The sequence below is a fragment of the Ascaphus truei genome, chromosome 13, assembly GCF_040206685.1.
Source record: "Ascaphus truei isolate aAscTru1 chromosome 13, aAscTru1.hap1, whole genome shotgun sequence".
In the NCBI taxonomy this organism is placed as follows: domain Eukaryota; kingdom Metazoa; phylum Chordata; class Amphibia; order Anura; family Ascaphidae; genus Ascaphus; species Ascaphus truei.
The window spans coordinates 22,085,526-22,108,426 of record NC_134495.1 but is presented as its reverse complement, the minus strand read 5'-3'; the positions used below and the strand labels follow the sequence as shown (position 1 = coordinate 22,108,426).

Genomic DNA, 22,901 nt, shown 5'->3' with positions numbered 1-22,901 from the left:
GCAGATCCATACGAGGCGTGAGCACCTCTGCTCTTACCCAGTCTCGCCGCTCATAGTCCAGGAGATTCCTGACTCTGGTCACCTGCGCCAGGATTAGCCGGCGGCAAATAGAGGGTGAATCCAACATCCCAGCCCCCACTGCCGGATTATACAGCAGGGGCTCGGCGAGGAAATCAACCCCCACCGCCTGTTCCTTCCCGGTCGCGGAGACCAGTTTCCAGGCCTTAAGTAAGTCCCGGTAGTATGCCGGCAGCACCGAGAGGTCTCTACCTAAACCCTCGGGCCTGATGATAAAAAGTTGCCGGTCATACCTCATATTGCGCAGCTGGCGAAAGAAAAAGGTCGCCAGCTGGCACCACTGCGGAGACGGATCTGCGAATAGGTATCTGCAGGTACTGGAGGCGGAAAGTGTGTAACTGGGAGCGGACACACACCACTCCCTGTCCACCCTCCTCCAAAGGGAGACACGCAACTCCCGCAGAGACCCAATGCTTCCCCATCCAGAGGAAATCCATCAACCTCCTCTGGATCTTGTTGATAAATTCGGGGGTTGGACCCATGGCTATCAGCCGGTGCCAAAGCTGACTGGCCACCAGCTGATTAATCACCAGGGTCCTTCCCCTAAGGGAAAGCATTCTCGACAGATACACCCATGACCCCAGATGAGCAATGACCCATTCTTCAAGATCACTGAAGTTTTCTGGGGCCGGGTCCTCTGCAGCAGACAGGTAGACTCCCAGATACTTGAGAGTATCGCTGCCCCATGAGATATTAGGAAACGTGGGGGGCAAAGAGTCCACCTGTAAGGGACCCACCAATATGCCGGAGCACTTGGACCAGTTGATCCGAGCAGAAGAGGCCGCGGTGTAGACCTCTTGGCACGCTTGTGCCCGCTCTAGATCATCTAGGTCCTGGGCCACGAGGAGCACGTCATCAGCATAAGCCGACAGGACTACTCACATGTCGGGCTCCCGCAGCACCAGCCCGTTGAGCCTCTTCCTCAGTAGGCAGAGGAAGGGCTCAATGGCCAGTGCGTACAGTTGCCCAGACGGGGCACCCTTGACGTACTCCCCGACCAAACACAAAAGGTGCCGTCAGTGACCAGTTGATCTTCACCAGACACTCTGCAGAGGCGTACAGCATCTGGAGAAAGCCCACAAATTGTGGGCCGAAGCCAAACGCCCGCAGGGTCTGCATAAGGTAACGGTGATCCACTCTGTCAAACACCTTCTCCTGATCTAGGGACAGGAAGGCGAGTGATAGACCAGTCCTCTGCGCGTAGTGCATCAGGTCCCGGACCAGAAAAATGTTGTCATGAATGCTCCGGCCCGGGACAGTATAGGACTGGTCGGGGTGAATCACCTCTGCCAGCACGGACTTGAGCCTCAGCGAAAGCGCTTTGGCTACGATCTTATAGTCCGTGCTGAGCAGTGAGACCGGTCGCCAATTAGAGATCTGACGGAGATCCCCCTTCATCTGCAGCAAAGACAGTATTGCCCGCCGACACGAAAGTGGCATCTCACCGATCTCCAGGGCTTCGGCTAGGACCTCGGTGAAATCAGGTCCCAGCATCTCCCAGAAAAACCGGAAGAACTCCACAGTCAGCCCGTCTAGCCCCGGCGCTTTTCCGCGGGACATGAGACTGAGGGCTTCAGAGAGCTCGGCCAGAGTCAAAGGTAACTCAAGCCGCTCCCTTCCATCCCCACCGACCGTGGGAAGCCCCTGCCATAAGACCCTGCATTTATCTGGCTGGATGGACTCCGGAGAGAAAAGATCTACATAGAATCTCCGGACTCTGTCCCGGATGCTCTCCGGGTCAGTCAGAGGGGTACTGTCCTCTGCCAACAGGCATGTGATACGTCTACGGTTTCCCCTCTTTTTCTCCAGCGCGTAGAAGAGGCGTGAACCGCGATCCATCTCTCAAAGGAAGTTGATGCGGGATCGCACATACGCCCCCCGAGATTTCCGATCTTCCAAGTCCCGGAGAGCGCACTTCCACTCCACGTACATACTCTGCAGGTATTGGTCTCCTGCCACAGACAGCCGCTTCTCGAGATCGAGCACCTCCTCCCTGAGGGCCTTGATCTCAGCATGGCGCCGCCCGCTGGCACCTTTTGTGTACTCCTGACACACGAGGCGCAGATGAACCCTGCCCACGTCCCACCACTGCTCTAACGTGGCAAAGTCTGACCTGCAACCTCTCCAGGCCATCCAAAAGTCTCGGACCGTCGTCGCAAACCCCTTGTCCTCCAACAACGTATTGTTGAAGTGCCAATATGCGGCCGAGGGTGCTGCAGGTAGCAGCGTCACCGTCACGGACGCACAATTGTGGTCCGAAAACGGCCCCAGCCTAATGGCACTGGACTGGGCTCGTGACAGGCTGTGGCTGGAAATATACAGCCTGTTGATCCGGGACCAGGACATCCGTTCACCCCTAAACACCCTAACATGGGTGAACTCAGTGGATGCCTCAGGATGTTGTTCTCGCCAGACGTCTACCAAGGAGTAGCGGGTGATGACCTCCCGCAAGGCCGACGCAGAACTCAAGTGTGGCTCCGGACCATTCCGGTCCCTCAGAGCCTCGAGGGTGCAGTTAAAATCACCCCCGAGCACCACGTGTTCGTCCGCGTCGACTGTCTCCAGGTATTCGGACAATCTGACGAAGAACTGCCTTCTCAGGGGTCCGGTGGCAGGAGCATACACGTTCAAGAAATTAAAAGTGTAGTCCTCGTGCCGGACCCTGAGATGCAACAGGCGACCTGGAACAACAGTTTTGGCAAATAGCAGTTCAGGTTGAAAGGATTCGGAGAACAGGGTCACCACCCCACAAGATGTCGAAGTGAGGTGGCTGAAAAAGACCTTGCCTCGCCACTCCAGATGCCAGCTGGCTTCAGCCTCTGGAGTGGTATGGGTTTCCTGCAGGAAACTCACAGAATACTTTCCCTTTTGTAAAAAGGAGAGTACCTGGAACCTGCGAAACCCGTCCTTGCATCCATTTACGTTTAGCGTACCGATGCTCAAAGCCATTGGTAATCAAGAGTCTTGCTTCCCATAGGCGCTCAAGGTACTATACCCCGAGAAGCCTTTACGTGCTCTCGCAACACTTTGTTAAACTTTAGGACCCGAACATGTTCGATAGTCCCGGAAAGTTTGGCCTTGTGGTTAGCCTTGATATATACTCTGAGAGAGTGGAGAATGACCGAAGCATCCTTCCACCTCTCAAGGGCCAACTGCACCTTCGTATGTCCGTGTCTACAGAGGGTATCATCCAGGAAACTAGCTCCCGGGCAGGGATAACGGGGATCGAGGAGTCCACCTACTCCATGGTGCCAGAGGACTCCCCACTGAGCCCCAACTCACCAGGCTCCTCTTGGCTGGAGAATTCAAGACCCCCGTCCTTCTCTGCGGGGGCCTCTCTCAGCCCTAGATTGGATCCCCTCCTCTGTGTTTCCACGAGGGGGTCCACTGTGCTCTCCACCTCCATCCCCGAGTCAGGATGTTCAGGGGAAGCTGATGGCGACATGGCAGAGGCAGTGGTCTCCCGAGAGTCCTCGGGGGCCAAAGAAGCACACAATGCCCTACTAGTTTCCTCAAGCGCCATACAGATGAAGGGCATGCCACGGGTGTTATACAATCCAGGAGGAGCAAAATGAAATTCAAGTAAATTATAACCCTGCTCAAACCCTCTGGTGGGACCGGTTTCACGGGTTCCAAAAAGTGTGATTTGATCTCATACAATCCAGGAGGAGCATATATGGGAAATATAAAAGAAGAAAACAGTGCAAATATAAGTGTAGATGTATTAACAGTGGGTTAGATATTGATTGAAGTCTTGGCTCTTATAGTGTTCCTACTTACAAGAAGTTAGAGGTAAAAAAGCCTTTTGCAGATTGGGCTGCAAACCCCGTGGTAATGTTGGTGTGCGGTTCTCCCTCCAGGCTCGTCCCCTCCATAGGGCAGAACAGTATGCAAAGGAATGGGAAAAACACTCATAGCGCGATCATGTGGGTAATAAACTTTATATAAAAAAGGACTATAAAATGTGCACTTACAATGTGCTAGAATAAAACAGGCATTTTACACAATCATTGTGTGTTGTGGAATGGTCGCTGCTCTCACCGCCTTCCCCTGGATCATCCCAGTGTCCTCCGTCTGCAGTATAGAATCGCAGCTTCACTGATGGCTTTGCGTCCTGGTCGGCGTCTGACGTCACGGCTCTGAGGTGCAGCAAGAGCTACGGGTCCTCCACTGGTCCAAGAATCTTCACTCTACGCGTTTCGCCCAGCCAAAAGATGTGACTGCTTCCGGCTTCGTCAGGAGTGTGGATTCTTGAATGTAAATGAGTCTTATATAACCTGTTTGATCGGATCATTTAAAATAAAACTAGAGCACCTGGATGCGATCTAATTGGGTAAAGCAGGACTGATTGGTACATATATATTCACAATCACGAAGGTATAACAGAATGTTAATATATTACACATATCTATCATTTATGAAACATCATCAAATTTAGAGAGAATGACTATGATAATTGTATGGTCATAGAGGAAAGTTTATATATAATTGGGCAGATTAAGGGCATTATATGAATAACGAGGAAACAAAACCAAGTAGTGGACACTCCTTCATTAATGGTGGGTCTATTCAAATAGAGACAGAGCTCTGCATTTGGTTATTAAAGTGATCCAATCACATTAGTCTCACTATATAAATGTGTATTGGAGAATAACAATAAACATTAAACTAAATCAATGATTATATTGCCTATTTTTGGACAAGGGAGAGATAAAGATCTTACTATATTTAACTGAATAAAAAGTGCATATACTGAGGATTATCAGTAATTCATAATAATTGTACTGATCTACAATAAACAGGGCGAAACTTTAGTGGAAAAGGTAGAAAATATCGACAGAAGAGAATTATTAACAGCGAAAAGAGAGAAACAGAGAAATAATGGAAATTTTGAATTCGCATTCTTCACTGGATACAATAGAGAGGCAGGCAGTATCAGGAACATTATCACTAAGCACTGGGAAATATTGAAAAATGACCCTATTTTGGGCAAAGTTATTCCAGATAGACCGAATATAATTTTTAAAAAAGCAAACAACTTAAAGAACAAACTGGCCCCCAGTGCCCTCAGAGAAAAGAGATCTAAGGAGAAAAGCTGGTTAAATATGAAGGGATTCTATGGATGCAAAAACTGCGTAGCTTGTCGGTTCCAGTCACCTGAGCATACACACTTTACTTCAGCTGTCACAGGCGAAAGTTTCAACATAGAAACTTTTATGACCTGCAGGACAGACCATGTAGTTTATCTCTTGGAATGTTCCTGCAGGTTACAATATGTAGGAAAAACAATCAGACCTGTGCGAACTAGGATAACTGAACATTTAAGCAGTATCAATCGGAGACTGATAAATCACACCATACCGAAACATTTTGCAGAATGCCATGCAGGTGAACCCACAAGCTTGCAGTTTAAAGCAATAGAAAATGTCCTGCCACACTGGAGGGAGGAGATAGGGGTTCAGAACTGCTAAAAAGAGAAGCATTCTGGATCCACCGTTTAAAAACACGTAGCCCTAAAGTTCTGAATGCAGAGATTGATCTTGCACCCTTTCTGTTATAATTATGTTCTTTCTAATGATGTTCCTTTTCCTGCTTCATTCTTTTCATTACAGCCTTCTGCGTCATCATTGATATGCCTATAATACTCTTTTTTGTTGGATTGTATTAATTACATCTTGTCTGTGCGAGTAGAGTTTAATATTATGTCTCTCTAGTATTATATAATCTTTTTGTGTCTACTAGATGTATCAATAACCTAATAAGATGACATTAACATTTGTTCTGTATATACAAATTGAACTAATAATATCATGAGCTTTGTTGAGTTAGCTATACCTTGTTGCAATAATATTGCCTAATAATATTCAAGAAAAGATTGTTCACTTCCATGTTTATGTAAATGAAACGTCATCACCTTTAATCAATTAAATAAATAATGAATTATTAATAAATATATATAATAGATTAATTTGTTTTATGTAGATTAATTTATATAAACACAAGAGTAATTATGTAAAACACGAAATATGCTAAAGTTTCGCCCTGTTTATTGTAGATCAGTACAATTATTATGAATTACTGATAATCCTCAGTATATGCACTTTTTATTCAGTTAAATATAGTAAGATCTTTATTATCTCTCCCTTGTCCAAAAATAGACAATATAATCATTGATTTAGTTTAATGTTTATTGTTATTCTCCAATACACATTTATATAGTGAGACTAATGTGATTGGATCACTTTAATAACCAAATGCAGAGCTCTGTCTCTATTTGAATAGACCCACCATTAATGAAGGAGTGTCCACTACTTGGTTTTGTTTCCTCGTTATTCATATAATGCCCTTAATCTGCCCAATTATATATAAACTTTCCTCTATGACCATACAATTATCATAGTCATTCTCTCTAAATTTGATGATGTTTCATAAATGATAGATATGTGTAATATATTAACATTCTGTTATACCTTTGTGATTGTGAATATATATGTACCAATCAGTCCTGCTTTACCCAATTAGATCGCATCCAGGTGCTCTAGTTTTATTTTAAATGATCCGATCAAACAGGGTATATAAGACTCATTTACATTCAAGAATCCCCACTCCTGACGAAGCCGGAAGCAGTCACATCTTTTGGCTGGGCGAAACGCGTAGAGTGAAGATTCTTGGACCAGTGGAGGACCCGTAGCTCTTGCCGCACCTCAGAGCCGTGACGTCAGATGCCGACCAGGATGCAAAGCCATCAGTGAAGCTGCGATTCTATACTGCAGACGGAGGACACTGGGATGATCCAGGGGAAGGTGGTGAGAGCAGCGACCATTCCACAACACACAATGATTGTGTAAAATGCCTGTTTTATTCTAGCACATTGTAAGTGCACATTTTATAGTCCTTTTTTATATAAAGTTTATTACCCACATGATCGCGCTATGAGTGCTTTTCCCATTCCTTTGCATACTGTTCTGCCCTATGGAGGGGACGAGCCTGGAGGGGGAACCGCACACCAACATTACCACGGGGTTTGCAGCCCAATCTGCAAAAGGCTTTTTTACCTCTAACTTCTTGTAAGTAGGAACACTATAAGAGCCAAGACTTCAATCAATATCTAACCCACTGTTAATACATCTACACTTATATTTGCACTGTTTTCTTCTTTTATATTTCCCATATATGCTCCTCCTGGATTGTATGAGATCAAATCACACTTTTTGGAACCCGTGAAACAGGTCCCACCAGAGGGTTTGAGCAGGGTTATAATTTACTTGAATTTCATTTGGCACATATGGTTTATTGCACTAAATAGTTGCACTTATTAATATTGTTCACATTATTTGAGTTGTTTGGGCCTTAATTCACTTTAAATCACAATGCCACGGGTGTTTGCATCACCCGCGGGAGGGCACTCACCATCCGCGGGAGGGCCCTCACCATCCGCTGGAGGGCTCTCGCCACCCGCGGGAGGGCCCTCACCATCCGCGGGAGGGCACTCACCAACCGTGGGAGGGCACTCACTAGCAAGGACCTCAAAGGGAGGGTCTATCCCAGCATTCACTCCCAATAAAGTGCCCGCCCAAAACTCCGCACTAAGAGGGTTCAGGTCAGACAGCTCCCAGATGTAATCAGAAGTGCTCACCAAAACACCCTCCAAACCACCACCCAAGGGGGTCAGCCCTAACCCATCTCCTTCCTCTGGTGACGCAAAACGGGGCCTTTTATCCCTATGTGCGTTACCCGAAGGTGGTACAACCAGAAGGGGATCCCGGTCAACCCCCGGGTCCCCGAAGACAGGTATCTTTTTTTTTTTTGTCCGGTGGGGTAAATTCTCCGAAACACAAGTCTCCGGGGGATGCTCTCCAACCCAGAGGGGCTTTGGGAGGCTCCCCAACGTCTATCTCTAGGGGTAAGGCCTCATGCTGTTGAGCACTTTGGCCTTCCACCCCAGAGACGTCGGGTACCTCCTCTTGCATTCCCTCCAGATCTTCAAGGGGGGGGGGCTGTTCATTTATGGGATCCGGCTCACACTGATCTCAACCAGTGGGCCGGATGGAGCCACCTCGTGCGGAAACGATGTTGCGTTCCCTTTTGAAGACATCCGCGGGTGAACGTAATCCGTTTCACCCTTCTCGACCTCCTCAAACGCCCTCTTGTTTTTATTTTTAAATTTGCTCTTCCTGGGGATTGATTCCCCAGGAGAGGGTGCCACTGCCTCCCCAGCGGGAGCTTCCTCCTGCTCACCCGCACCCTGTACAGTGCTTACAATGGGGGTAAGCTGTTCTTGGGGGGGGACAGCGACAACAGAGGGTGACTGTTGTGGGGTGGCTTTTACATTCTCTCTCTGATCTTTAGGGAGAGGTGCAGATGTCGCCGCCCGAGATGGGGCAGCGACATCTTCTGCGGTCCCAGGGGGGACCTGGGCCCTCGAGGGCTTTACCTTCTCCCTCTGTTCTTTTGGGAGAGGTGCCGACGTCACCGCCCGAGATGGGGCAGCAACATCTCCTACGGTCCCAGGGGGGACCTGGGCTCTCGAAGTCACAGCGGTACCCCGGGTGTCTTGGCAGAGGGAGGGGCGGGTGCAGGAGCTGAGGTGGGATTCCTGTTCCCTTTGGGGCAACTCCTACGAGTGTGCCCCAGCTCCTTGCACAGATAACACCTAACCCCCTCCGTGCCATAGAAAAAAGTATATTGAATGCGCTCGTAGGGCACCCTAAAGGAACCCTCCACAGATTCTGGGCTCCCTGGCAGCAGCAGTTGTACCTGCCGCCTAAATGAGAGCACATGCCTCAGCGCCCTATCCCTGCAGCCCATAGGCAATTTTGTTATAGGAGACTTAATGTCTCCCAGGGTTTGCAGGGTTTGCAGGTGTGCTCGCAAGAGGCTGTCTGGGTTGAAGGGGGGCACATTTGAAAGGATGACCTTTGTGCCTAACCCCTCCATGGGTTCTATAGGGATGTAGATCCCCCCTACATTGATGCCTTTGTGCACCAGGGTGTGGGTGGCAGCCAGCGTACGGAGGGAGAAAATGCCCCTCCCATACATCTTGCTGGCCGCCACCACAGCAGAGGGACCCACAACATCTGCCACAGACCTTACATAGATCTCCATGTTAAGGCCAGGTGACATTGGGCATCTCACCCCAAGCTTCCTGCTCACACCGGGCGTGGCCCCAGCATTGTTGTTGCTGGGGTCGACGCCTGCAGCGGTTATCTGCGCCCATGTTTGAACTGGGGCCGCAGGGGCCACGCTGCTAACAGGCGCTGGGGGAGGCGTGGCCAGGGCACTGGAAGGACCAGGCCTAGGGCTGTGACTAAGAGTGTTGCTCCTAGGGACCACAGTTTTTGGTGTCCTGTATCCGGGTGTGGTCCCCGTTGCCACACTACTCCTACCTCCCCTAGACATGATAATATTAAGCCTTTTAGTCAGGGGAGGAGGTAGTGTTTAGAGAGAAAAGGTGCAAAGAGGAACTGTCCTTTTAAGAACCAATTAACCTCTCTGCAAAGGGAGGGGAAAAAAGACAGCTTTTGAACCTGCTGTAGTTCTTCTCTCTTTCCCCTTATTACTCTCTCTCTGTTGCAATAAGCCACACAATTTATAAGTCTTTAAAGAAAAGACACAGAGCCTTTAATTTCAGGTAAGAAAAGAGGAATCAGGCTTAAGAAAAAATAAAAATAAATTATAAGTAAAACAACCAGTGTTTGGGGAGGGGAGAGGGGTTGAAAGCTACAGTTTCCAGCCAGCCAAAGTGCAGCTTGTGCTGTGTTGAAAAACCACTGCAGTCCCTGGGTGAAAAACCAAAAACGGTTTTTAAAACCCCAAAAACAACATTTAAACCTCTACAAAACACACAATCCCCCACAGTTTCACTCCAAAATAACACAAATGAAAAGAAGAATACAACCTGATTCCACAATGCCTAGGAGCTCTGTACACACACTTCTGAGGGAAGCAGCCTATTTTGATTTCGCCGGCCAATTCAGTCAAACATCAATTCTACTTGTTGCCAAGTAGAACAAAGAAAAACCAGTCAAACAAATATATAAGGGAATCAACAAGTGCACTGTAAAAAATGCACTTAAAAAAGAAGGGTTAACTCAGAAGACCCCATGATGGGGGATACCGAGCAGAGCACCCCGCCTAACGCCCACTGGGAGGCAAACTCCGAAACCGTCCCAGCGGACTCGGCGTACGTGAACTCTGCCCGAATACGGGAGTGCACCAGTGCCCGGAACACTGCCACGATGTTCGTTGGGACCCCCCTCTCCAAACGCTGCTTCCAGGTCTTGTAAATGGCTACCTTAGCCACTGCCAGGAGCAGGTTGACTAGGAGATCCCTAGGCTTATTGTCTCGGGACACTGGGCACCCAAAAATAAAATGATGAGGAGAGAAGTTTAACCAGAACTGCAGGAGAAGGCTCCTCAAGAAGGACAAGAGGGGCTGCAGTCTGGCGCAACTCAAATAAACGTGAAATACGGACTCCCGCTCGCCACAGAAAGGACAGGCGGCGGGGGAGTCCGTGAAGTGTGCCAAATACTCTCCTGTGCTCAGTGCACCGTGGAGGACCCTCCAACTCAAATCCCCGGCGGGACGGGGAACCAAAGCTGAATAGAGCTCTCTCCACCGGGGTCTCTCGCCCTCGTTCCCAAAAAATACCCGCCTCCAGATGGTATCTGGGCGGGTGACAAGGGCGAGGTAGTGCACTATATGGAGCACCAGAGAATACAGGACTTTCCTCGGCATGCCGCGAAAACATGCCGGGGACATATCCCCCAACCTGCTGAGGTTTGGGGAGATAGGAGCCCGAGGGGGTTGCCTTGGTTTGGGTTCTACGCAAAGATCCGGAGAGCTGAAGTTGATAGGTTGACAAGGCTCTCTGGTCTGCAAAACCCCCTCGATGAAGGTACGTGAGTCGGGGTGGATGGCATCTTTAATCTCCTGGATCAAACGACGAGGGACGCGGGCAGTAAGCAGACCCATACGAGGCGCGAGCTCCTCTGCTCCTACCCAGTCCTGCCGCTCATAGTCCAGGAGATCCCCGACTCTGGTCACCTGCGCCAGGATTAGCCGGCGGCAAATAGAGGGTGAATCCAACATCCGAGCCCCCACTGCCGGATTATACAGCAGGGGCTCAGCGAGGAAATCAACCCCCGCCGCCTGTTCCTTCCTGGTCGCGGAGACCAGTTTCCAGGCCTTCAGTAAGTCCCGGTAGTATGCCGGCAGCACCGAGAGGTTTCTACCTAAACCCTCGGGCCTGATGAAAAAAAGTTGCCGGTCATACCTCATATTGCGCAGCTGGCGAAAGAAAAAGGTTGCCAGCTGGCACCACTGCGGAGACGGATCTGCGAATAGGTATCTCTGCAGGTACTGGAGGCGGAAAGTGTGTAACTGGGAGCGGACACACACCACTCCCTGTCCACCCTCCTCCAAAGGGAGACACGCAACTCCCGCAGAGACCCAATGCTTCCCCATCCAGAGGAAATCCATCAACCTCCTCTGGATCTTGTTGATAAATTCGGGGGTTGGACCCATGGCTATCAGCCGGTGCCAAAGCTGACTGGCCACCAGCTGATTAATCACCAGGGTCCTTCCCCTAAGGGAAAGCATTCTCGACAGATACACCCATGACCCCAGACGAGCAATGACCCATTCTTCAAGATCACTGAAGTTTTCTGGGGCCGGGTCCTCTGCAGCAGACAGGTAGACTCCCAGATACTTGAGAGTATCGCTGCCCCATGAGATATTACGAAACGTGGGGGGCAAAGAGTCCACCTGTAAGGGACCCACCAATATGCCGGAGCACTTGGACCAGTTGATCCGAGCAGAAGAGGCCGCGGTGTAGACCTCTTGGCACGCTTGTGCCCGCTCTAGATCATCTAGGTCCTGGGCCACGAGGAGCACGTCATCGGCATAAGCCGACAGGACTACTCGCATGTCGGGCTCCCGCAGCACCAGCCCGTTGAGCCTCTTCCTCAGTAGGCAGAGGAAGGGCTCAATGGCCAGCGCGTACAGTTGCCCAGACAGGGGGCACCCTTGACGTACTCCCCGACCAAACACAAAAGGTGCCGTCAGTGACCAGTTGATCTTCACCAGACACTCTGCAGAGGCGTACAGCATCTGGAGAAAGCCCACAAATTGTGGGCCGAAGCCAAACGCCCGCAGGGTCTGCATAAGGTAACGGTGATCCACTCTGTCAAACGCCTTCTCCTGATCTAGGGACAGGAAGGCGAGTGATAGACCAGTCCTCTGCGCGTAGTGCATCAGGTCCCGGACCAGAAAAATGTTGTCATGAATGCTCCGGCCCGGGACAGTATAGGACTGGTCGGGGTGAATCACCTCTGCCAGCACGGACTTGAGCCTCAGCGAAAGCGCTTTGGCCACGATCTTATAGTCCGTGCTGAGCAGTGAGACCGGTCGCCAATTAGAGATCTGACGGAGATCCCCCTTCATCTGCAGCAAAGACAGTATTGCCCGCCGACACGAAAGTGGCATCTCACCGATCTCCAGGGCTTCGGCTAGGACCTCGGTGAAATCAGGTCCCAGCATCTCCCAGAAAAACCGGAAGAACTCCACAGTCAGCCCGTCTAGCCCAGGCGCTTTTCCGCGGGACATGAGACTGGGGGCTTCAGAGAGCTCGGCCAGAGTCAAAGGTAACTCAAGCCGCTCCCTTCCATCCCCACCGACCGTGGGAAGCCCCTCCCATAAGACCCTGCATTTATCTGGCTGGATGGACTCCGGAGAGAAAAGATCTACATAGAATCTCCGGGTTCTGTCCCTGATGCTCTCCGGGTCAGTCAGAGGGGTACTGTCCTCTGCCAACAGGCATGTGATATGTCTACGGTTTCCCCTCTTTTTCTCCAGCGCGTAGAAGAGGCGCGACCCGCGATCCATCTCTCAAAGAAAGTTGATGCGGGATCGCACATACGCCCCCCGAGCTCTCCTATCTTCCAAGTCCCGGAGAGCGCACTTCCACTCCACGTACATACTCTGCAGGTATTGGTCTCTTGCCACAGACAGCCGCTTCTCGAGATCGAGCACCTCCTCCCTGAGGGCCTCGATCTCAGCATGGCGCCGCCCGCTGGCACCTTTTGTGTACTCCTGACACACGAGGCGCAGATGAACCCTGCTCACGTCCCACCACTGCTCCAACGTGGCAAAGTCTGACCTGCAACCTCTCCAGGCCATCCAAAAGTCTCGGACCGTTGTCGCAAATCCCTTGTCCTCCAACAACGTATTGTTGAAGTGCCAATATGCGGCCGAGGGTGCTGCAGGTAGCAGCGCCACCGTCATGGACGCACAATTGTGGTCCGAAAACGGCCCCAGCCTAATGGCACTGGACTGGGCTCGTGACAGGCTGTGGCTGGAAATATACAGCCTGTCGATCCGGGACCAGGACATCCGTTCACCCCTAAACACCCTAACATGTGTGAACTCAGTGGATGCCTCAGGATGTTGTTCTCGCCAGACGTCTACCAAGGAGTAGCGGGTGATGACCTCCCGCAAGGCCGACGCAGAACTCAAGTGTGGCTCCGGACCATTCCGGTCCCTCAGAGCCTCGAGGGTGCAGTTAAAATCACCCCCGAGCACCACGTGTTCGTCCGCGTCGACTGTCTCCAGGTATTCGGACAATCTGACGAAGAACTGCCTTCTCAGGGGTCCGGTGGCAGGAGCATACACGTTCAAGAAATTAAAAGTGTAGTCCTCGTGCCGGACCCTGAGATGCAACAGGCGACCTGGAACAACAGTTTTGGCAAATAGCAGTTCAGGTTGAAAGGATTCGGAGAACAGGGTCACCACCCCACAAGATGTCGAAGTGAGGTGGCTGAAAAAGACCTTGCCTCGCCACTCCAGATGCCAGCTGGCTTCAGCCTCTGGAGTGGTATGGGTTTCCTGCAGGAAACTCACAGAATACTTTCCCTTTTGTAAAAAGGAGAGTACCTGGAACCTGAGAAACCCGTCCTTACATCCATTTACGTTTAGCGTACCGATGCTCAAAGCCATTGGTAATCAAGAGTCTTGCTTCCCATAGGCGCTCAGGGTACTATACCCCGAGAAGCCTTTACGTGCTCTCGCAATACTTTGTTAACTTTAGGACCCGAACATGTTCGATAGTCCCGGAAAGTTTGGCCTTGTGGTTAGCCTTGATATATACTCTGAGAGAGTGGAGAATGATCGAAGCATCCTTCCACCTCTCAAGGGCCAACTGCACCTTCGTATGTCCGTGTCTACAGAGGGTATCATCCAGGAAACTATCTAGCTCCCGGGCAGGGATAACGGGGATCGAGGAGTCCACCTACTCCATGATGCCAGAGGACTCCCCACTGAGCCCCAACTCCCCAGGCTCCTCTTGGCTGGAGAATTCAAGACCCCCGTCCTTCTCTGCGGGGGCCTCTCTCAGCCCTAGATTGGATCCCCTCCTCTGTGTTTCCACGAGGGGGTCCACTGTGCTCTCCACCTCCATCCCCGAGTCAGGATGTTCAGGGGAAGCTGATGGCGACATGGCAGAGGCAGTGGTCTCCCGAGAGTCCTCGGTGGCCATAGAAGCACACAATGCCCTACTAGTTTCCTCAAGCGCCATACAGATGAATGGCATACCACGGGTGTTATACAATCCAGGAGGAGTAAAATGAAATTCAAGTAAATTATAACCCTGCTCAAACCCTCTGGTGGGACCGGTTTCACGGGTTCCAAAAAGTGTGATTTGATCTCATACAATCCAGGAGGAGCATATATGGGAAATATAAAAGAAGAAAACAGTGCAAATATAAGTGTAGATGTATTAACAGTGGGTTAGATATTGATTGAAGTCTTGGCTCTTATAGTGTTCCTACTTACAAGAAGTTAGAGGTAAAAAAGCCTTTTGCAGATTGGGCTGCAACCCCCGTGGTAATGTTGGTGTGCGGTTCTCCCTCCAGGCTCGTCCCCTCCATAGGGCAGAACAGTATGCAAAGGAATGGGAAAAGCACTCATAGCGCGATCATGTGGGTAATAAACTTTATATATAAAAGGACTATAAAATGTGCACTTACAATGTGCTAGAATAAAACAGGCATTTTACACAATCATTGTGTGTTGTGGAATGGTCGCTGCTCTCACCACCTTCCCCTGGATCATCCCAGTGTCCTCCGTCTGCAGTATAGAATCGCAGCTTCACTGATGGCTTTGCATCCTGGTCGGCATCTGACGTCACGGCTCTGAGGTGCAGCAAGAGCTACGGGTCCTCCACTGGTCCAAGAATCTTCACTCTACGCGTTTCGCCCAGCCAAAAGATGTGACTGCTTCCGGCTTCGTCAGGAGTGTGGATTCTTGAATGTAAATGAGTCTTATATAACCTGTTTGATCGGATCATTTAAAATAAAACTAGAGCACCTGGATGCGATCTAATTGGGTAAAGCAGGACTGATTGGTACATATATATTCACAATCACAAAGGTATAACAGAATGTTAATATATTACACATATCTATCATTTATGAAACATCATCAAATTTAGAGAGAATGACTATGATAATTGTATGGTCATAGAGGAAAGTTTATATATAATTGGGCAGATTAAGGGCATTATATGAATAACGAGGAAACAAAACCAAGTAGTGGACACTCCTTCATTAATGGTGGGTCTATTCAAATAGAGACAGAGCTCTGCATTTGGTTATTAAAGTGATCCAATCACATTAGTCTCACTATATAAATGTGTATTGGAGAATAACAATAAACATTAAACTAAATCAATGATTATATTGTCTATTTTTGGACAAGGGAGAGATAATAAAGATCTTACTATATTTAACTGAATAAAAAGTGCATATACTGAGGATTATCAGTAATTCATAATAATTGTACTGATCTACAATAAACAGGGCGAAACTTTAGCATATTTCATCGTGTTTTACATAATTACTCTTGTGTTTATATAAATTAATCTACATAAAACAAATTAATCTATTATATATATTTATTAATAATTCATTATTTATTTAATTGATTAAAGGTGATGACGTTTCATTTACATAAACATGGAAGTGAACAATCTTTTCTTGAATATTATTAGGCAATATTATTGCAACAAGGTATAGCTAACTCAACAAAGCTCATGATATTATTAGTTCAATTTGTATATACAGAACAAATGTTAATGTCATCTTATTAGGTTATTGATACATCTAGTAGACACAAAAAGATTATATAATACTAGAGAGACATAATATTAAACTCTACTCGCACAGACAAGATGTAATTAATACAATCCAACAAAAAAGAGTATTATAGGCATATCAATGATGACGCAGAAGGCTGTAATGAAAAGAATGAAGCAGGAAAAGGAACATCATTAGAAAGAACATAATTATAACAGAAAGGGTGCAAGATCAATCTCTGCAATCAGAACTTTAGGGCTACGTGTTTTTAAACGGTGGATCCAGAATGCTTCTCATTTGTTCTGTATATACAAATTGAACTAATAATATCATGAGCTTTGTTGAGTTAGGCAATATTATTGCAACAAGGTATAGCTAATAATATTCTAGAAAAGATTGTTCACTTCCATGTATATGTAAATGAAACGTCATCACCTTTAATCAATTAAATAAATAAATAATGAATTATTAATAAATATATATAATAGATTAATTTGTTTTGTAGATTAATTTATATAAACACAAGAGTAATTATGTAAAACACGATGAAATATGCTAAAGTTTCGCCCTGTTTATTGTAGATCAGTACAATTATTATGAATTACTGATAATCCTCAGTATATGCACTTTTTATTCAGTTAAATATAGTAAGATCTTTATTATCTCTCCCTTGTCCAAAAATAGACAATATAATCATTGATTTAGTTTAATGTTTATTGTTATTCTCCAATACACATTTATATAGTGAGACTAATGTGATTGGATCACTTTAATAACCAAATGCAGAGCTCTGTCTCTATTTGAATAGACCCACCATTAATGAAGGAGTGTCCACTACTTGGTTTTGTTTCCTCGTTATTCATATAATGCCCTTAATCTGCCCAATTATATATAAACTTTCCTCTATGACCATACAATTATCATAGTCATTCTCTCTAAATTTGATGATGTTTCATAAATGATAGATAAGTATAATATATTAACATTCTGTTATACCTTTGTGATTGTGAATATATATGTACCAATCAGTCCTGCTTTACCCAATTAGATCGCATCCAGGTGCTCTAGTTTTATTTTAAATGATCCGATCAAACAGGTTATAAAGGACTCATTTACATTCAAGAATCCCCACTCCTGACGAAGCCGGAAGCAGTCACATTTTTTGGCTGGGCGAAACGCGTAGAGTGAAGATTCTTGGACCAGTGGAAAACCCGTAGCTCTTGCCGCACCTCAGAGCCGTGACGTCAGATGCCGACCAGGATGCAAAGCCATCAGTGAAGCTGCGATTCTATACTGCAGACGGAGGACACTGGGATGATCCAGGGGAAGGCGGTGAGAGCAGCGACCATTCCACAACACACAATGATTGTGTAAAATGCCTGTTTTATTCTAGCACATTGTAAGTGCACATTTTATAGTCCTTTTTTATATAAAGTTTATTACCCACATGATCGCGCTATGAGTGCTTTTCCCATTCCTTTGCATACTGTTCTGCCCTATGGAGGGGACGAGCCTGGAGGGGGAACCGCACACCAACATTACCACGGGGGTTGCAGCCCAATCTGCAAAAGGCTTTTTTACCTCTAACTTCTTGTAAGTAGGAACACTATAAGAGCCAAGACTTCAATCAATATCTAACCCACTGTTAATACATCTACACTTATATTTGCACTGTTTTCTTCTTTTATATTTCCCATATATGCTCCTCCTGGATTGTATGAGATCAAATCACACTTTTTGGAACCCGTGAAACAGGTCCCACCAGAGGGTTTGAGCAGGGTTATAATTTACTTGAATTTCATTTGGCACATATGGTTTATTGCACTAAATAGTTGCACTTATTAATATTGTTCACATTATTTGAGTTGTTTGGGCCTTAATTCACTTTAAATCACAATGCCACGGGTGTTTGCATCACCCGCGGGAGGGCACTCACCATCCGCGGGAGGGCCCTCACCATCCGCGGGAGGGCTCTCGCCACCTGCGGGAGGGGTCTCGCCACCCGCGGGAGGGCCCTCGCCACCCGCGGGAGGGCCCTCACCATCCGCGGGAGGGTCCTCACCATCCGCGGGAGGGTCCTCACCATCCGCGGGAGGGCTCTCGCCACCTGCGGGAGGGCTCTCGCCACCTGCGGGAGGGCTCTCGCCACCCGCGGGAGGGCCCTCACCACCCGCGGGAGGGTCCTCACCATCCGCGGGAGGGTCCTCACCATCCGCGGGAGGGTCCTCACCATCCGCGGGAGGGCACTCACCAACCGTGGGAGGGCACTCACTAGCAAGGACCTCAAAGGGAGGGTCTATCCCAGCATTCACTCCCAATGAAGTGCCCGCCCAAAACTCCGCACTAAGAGGGTTCAGGTCAGACAGCTCCCAGATGTAATCAGAAGTGCTCACCAAAACACCCTCCAAACCCCCACCCAAGGGGGTCAGCCCTAACCCATCTCCTTCCTCTGGTGACGCAAAATGGGGCCTTTTATCCCTATGTGCGTTACCCGAAGGTGGTACAACCAGAAGGGGATCCCGGTCAACCCCCGGGTCCCCGAAGACAGGTATCTTTTTTTTTTTGTCCGGTGGGGTAAATTCTCCGAAACACAAGTCTCCGGGGGATGCTCTCCAACCCAGAGGGGCTTTGGGAGGCTCCCCAACGTCTATCTCTAGGGGTAAGGCCTCATGCTGTTGAGCACTTTGGCCTTCCACCCCAGAGACGTCGGGTACCTCCTCTTGCATTCCCTCCAGATCTTCAAGGGGGGGCGGGGGGGGCTGTTCATTTATGGGATCCGGCTCACACTGATCTCAACCAGTGGGCCGGATGGAGCCACCTCGTGCGGAAACGATGTTGCATTCCCTTTTGAAGACATCCGCAGGTGAACGTAATCCGTTTCACCCTTCTCGACCTCCTCAAACGCCCTCTTGTTTTTATTTTTAAATTTGCTCTTCCTGGGGATTGATTCCCCCGGAGAGGGTGCCGCTGCCTCCCCAGCAGGAGCTTCCTCCTGCTCCCCCGAACCCTGTACAGTGCTTACAATGGGGGTAAGCTGTTCTTGGGGGGGGACAGCAACAACAGAGGGTGACTGTTGTGGGGTGGCTTTTACATTTTCTCTCTGATCTTTAGGGAGAGGTGCAGATGTCGCCGCCCGAGATGGGGCAGCGACATCTTCTGCGGTCCCAGGGGGGACCTGGGCTCTCGAGGGCCCCGCTGTGGTAGGCACAGCGGTACCGGGTGTCTTGGCAGAGGGAGGGGCGGGTGCAGGAGCTGAGGTGGGATTCCTGTTCCCTTTGGGGCAACTCCTACGAGTGTGCCCCAGCTCCTTGCACAGATAACACCTAACCCCCTCCGTGCCATAGAAAAAAGTATATTGAATGCGCTCGTAGGGCACCCTAAAGGAACCCTCCACAGATTCTGTGCTCCCTGGCAGCAGCAGTTGTACCTGCCGCCTAAATGAGAGCACATGCCTCAGCGCCCTATCCCTGCAGCCCATAGGCAATTTTGTTATAGGAGACTTAATGTCTCCCAGGGTTTGCAGGTGTGCCCGCAAGAGGCTGTCTGGGATGAAGGGGGGCACATTTGAAAGGATGACCTTTGTGCCTAACCCCTCCATGGGTTCTATAGGGATGTAGATCCCCCCTACATTGATGCCTTTGTGCACCAGGGTGTGGGTGGCAGCCAGCGTACGGAGGAAGAAAATGCCCCTCCCATACATCTTGCTGGCCGCCACCACAGCAGAGGGACCCACAACATCTGCCACAGCCCTTACATAGATCTCCATGTTAAGGCCAGGTGACATTGGGCATCTCACCCCAAGCTTCCTGCTCACACCGGGCGTGGCCCAGCATTGTTGTTGCTGGGGTCGACGCCTGTAGCGGTTATCTGCGCCCATGTTTGAACTGGGGCCGCAAGGGCCACGCTGCTAACAGGCGCTGGGGGAGGCGTGGCCAGGGCACTGGAAGGACCAGGCCTAGGGCTGTGACTAAGAGTGTTGCTCCTAGGGGCCACAGTTTTTGGTGTCCTGTATCCGGGTGTGGTCCCCGTTGCCACACTACTCCTACCTCCCCTAGGCATGATAATATTAAGCCTTTTAGTCAGGGGAGGAGGTAGTGTTTAGACAGAAAAGATGAAAAGAGGAACTGTCCTTTTAAGAACCAATTAACCTCTCTGCAAAGGGAGGGGAAAAAAAGACAGCTTTTGAACATGCTGTAGTTCTTCTCTCTTTCCCCTTATTACTCTCTCTCTGTTGCAATAAGCCACACAATTTATAAGTCTTTAAAGAAAAGACACAGAGCCTTTAATTTCAGGTAAGAAAAGAGGAATCAGGCTTAAGAAAAAAAAAGTGAAATTATAAGTAAAACAACCAGTGTTTGGGGAGGGGAGAGGGGTTGAAAGCTACAGTTTCCAGCCAGCCAAAGTGCAGCTTGTGCTGTGTTGAAAAACCACTGCAGTCCCTGGGTGAAAAACCAAAAACGGTTTTTAAAACCCCAAAAACAACATTTAAACCTCTACAAAACACACAATCCCCCACAGTTTCACTCCAAAATAACACAAATGAAAAGAAGAATACAACCTGATTCCACAATGCCTAGGAGCTCTGTACATACACTTCTGAGGGAAGCAGCAGCAGGTGAGAGTGCTGAGGTGAGTGAAGCAGCAGCAGGTGAGAGTGCTGAGGTGAGTGAAGCAGCAGCAGGTGAGAGTGCTGAGGTGAGTGAAGCAGACGAACAGTGTGTGTTGTTTTAAATGTTCGATTGAGCCACCTAAATTCTCAATTTTTACATGGGGTGTCGATTTTTTCACTTCTCATTCGCTACACCTGTGGCTACATTAACAAATAGGTTGTCCACCTCTGTGCTAGAGGCTAGTAGAGAGAATTCAGATATGCTTGGGATAGACACAAGTATGGTAGAACCTACAGGAGGTAGGAGAATGGGGTTCTTATCTGCCGTCTGTGTTAGGACTAACGAAATGTTTGCATTTGTAAATGTCGGAAAATGTCAAATCAGGTTAATGAAAGTAATAGGAGACTTTCATAGCATCATACCCATGGTACTCTGTGTCACTACACTCCCCCTGCTATGCGTTCCTCTGCCACTATTTTTTCTTTGTATTGCAGAGTGAGATTGGTCAACCTCCTGGTGACACGGAGCCCTGGCAGGATAAGGTGCCCCTGGGTGCAGTACCAGCCTGCGTGCTCCATGGGTAGCAGAAGTGACACGCCCCCGGCCCTCAGCCAGGACACTGCACACCAGGGAGTCCTGCAAGAGCTGAGAGTGCCTTTTTCCCGAGCGACGATCGGCACCTTTTTCCAGGAGCAGCCCAGACTGGGGAACCAGTTCCTGGAGGATGCCCTTCTCCAGGGCTACCTGAAGAGGCATCTTCCTCCTCAGGTGGGTGTTAGACATGTAACTGGACAGCATGGATCCTATACAGCGCTACAGTCCAGCTAGGAAGTATGTGGAAGCTCACATATTAAAACTTTGCAAAAAATATTAAACAAAGGGGTATTTGTAAATCAGTTTATGGAGAAAAGAGCTATAATGTTAATGGCCTACAGAATGAGGTTACATACATGCTTTTTATCACCATTTTTGCAGCCAGCAAACACAAGCCCAATGGGTTAAGAGTAGAATAAGCAGGAAACAAATCATTTTTTATATATATATATATATATATTATAGAAAGTTTGATGGTGGCCCCACTCTGACCCATAGGTGAAACACACGTAATGCCCTATACTGCCCCTCAGTGTGTGCAGGCAGCATGGGGGGGGTATAGCTGTCACTCCCTGCGGGAGCTTCCAAAGTCACGTCCCACAATGCCTTTCCACTGTGAATGCAAAGCATTGTGGGGAGAGACTTTGGAAGCTCCTGTAATTGACAGCTATACCCCCCCACACTAAGATGCAGTTTGGGGTTTTACCAAGTGCGCAGTCCCCACACGGGCTCAGGAATGCAATTTACTGCCTGGGAGCTGCCATTACATACATTTTTTGGTGAACCCCTTGGAGACCCCTCATGGAACCCCTGTTGGGAAACACTGCAGTGTACGTTCAGTGTGGGAGTGGATCACTTCATTCACATCCTAACCCCAGCAAAACCTGAATGGACATCTCTGGAAGGGACTGGCGACAGCCCTATGCCTCCCATTGATATACCCACATAACACCACCCTCTTCCTTGATTCAGACTCGGATGTAGTAGTAGCTTTTGGTAATGTCACTGCCTTTGAAGTGGGTGAACCATATGCCTCAGGAACCACAATTAGATTGTAAGCTCTTTGGGGACTGGGACCAAACTTTGCCGACAAAACTCTATGTATTGCACTCGATCTACTGTCAGCGCTATGTAAGAAAAGCATGGAAATATGACACTGCCGATAATCCGCACACTGCTAAGCAGGGAGTATCAGTAGATCAGCCGGGTGTAACTCGTGCGCACGATGCAGGTGCTGGAGGAAGTGAGCCGGGATTTTGAGAGGTTCGGATGCCGCCTGGTAGATGAGATCGACTCCCTGGGGCGGGAGTGCGAGCTGAACCCCCCGCAGTTGCAGCATTACGACGCCTGGGGCCACCGGGTGGACCGTATTGTTACCTGCCCGGCCTGGAAGAGGATGAAGGAGCTGTCTGCAGAGGAGGGCCTGGTGGCCGAGGCCTACGAGAGGAGATACTCCCGCTGGAGGTAAAGAAAAATAACCCCGTCTGT

At 48.8% G+C, this 22,901-nt stretch overlaps 1 protein-coding gene across 3 annotated transcripts in view; it reads left to right on the top strand.

Moving 5' to 3' along the window:
- The window catches only part of LOC142465034 (acyl-CoA dehydrogenase family member 11-like), a 45,699-nt gene that overhangs the window by 13,492 nt on the left and 9,306 nt on the right, over positions 1-22,901 (top strand). For all 3 annotated transcript variants that reach the window (XM_075568885.1, XM_075568884.1, XM_075568886.1), the window contains exons 2-3: positions 21,314-21,587; positions 22,645-22,877. In XM_075568885.1, the coding sequence (XP_075425000.1) occupies positions 21,314-21,587; positions 22,645-22,877 (507 nt within the window). The remainder of the gene's footprint in view (positions 1-21,313; positions 21,588-22,644; positions 22,878-22,901) is intronic.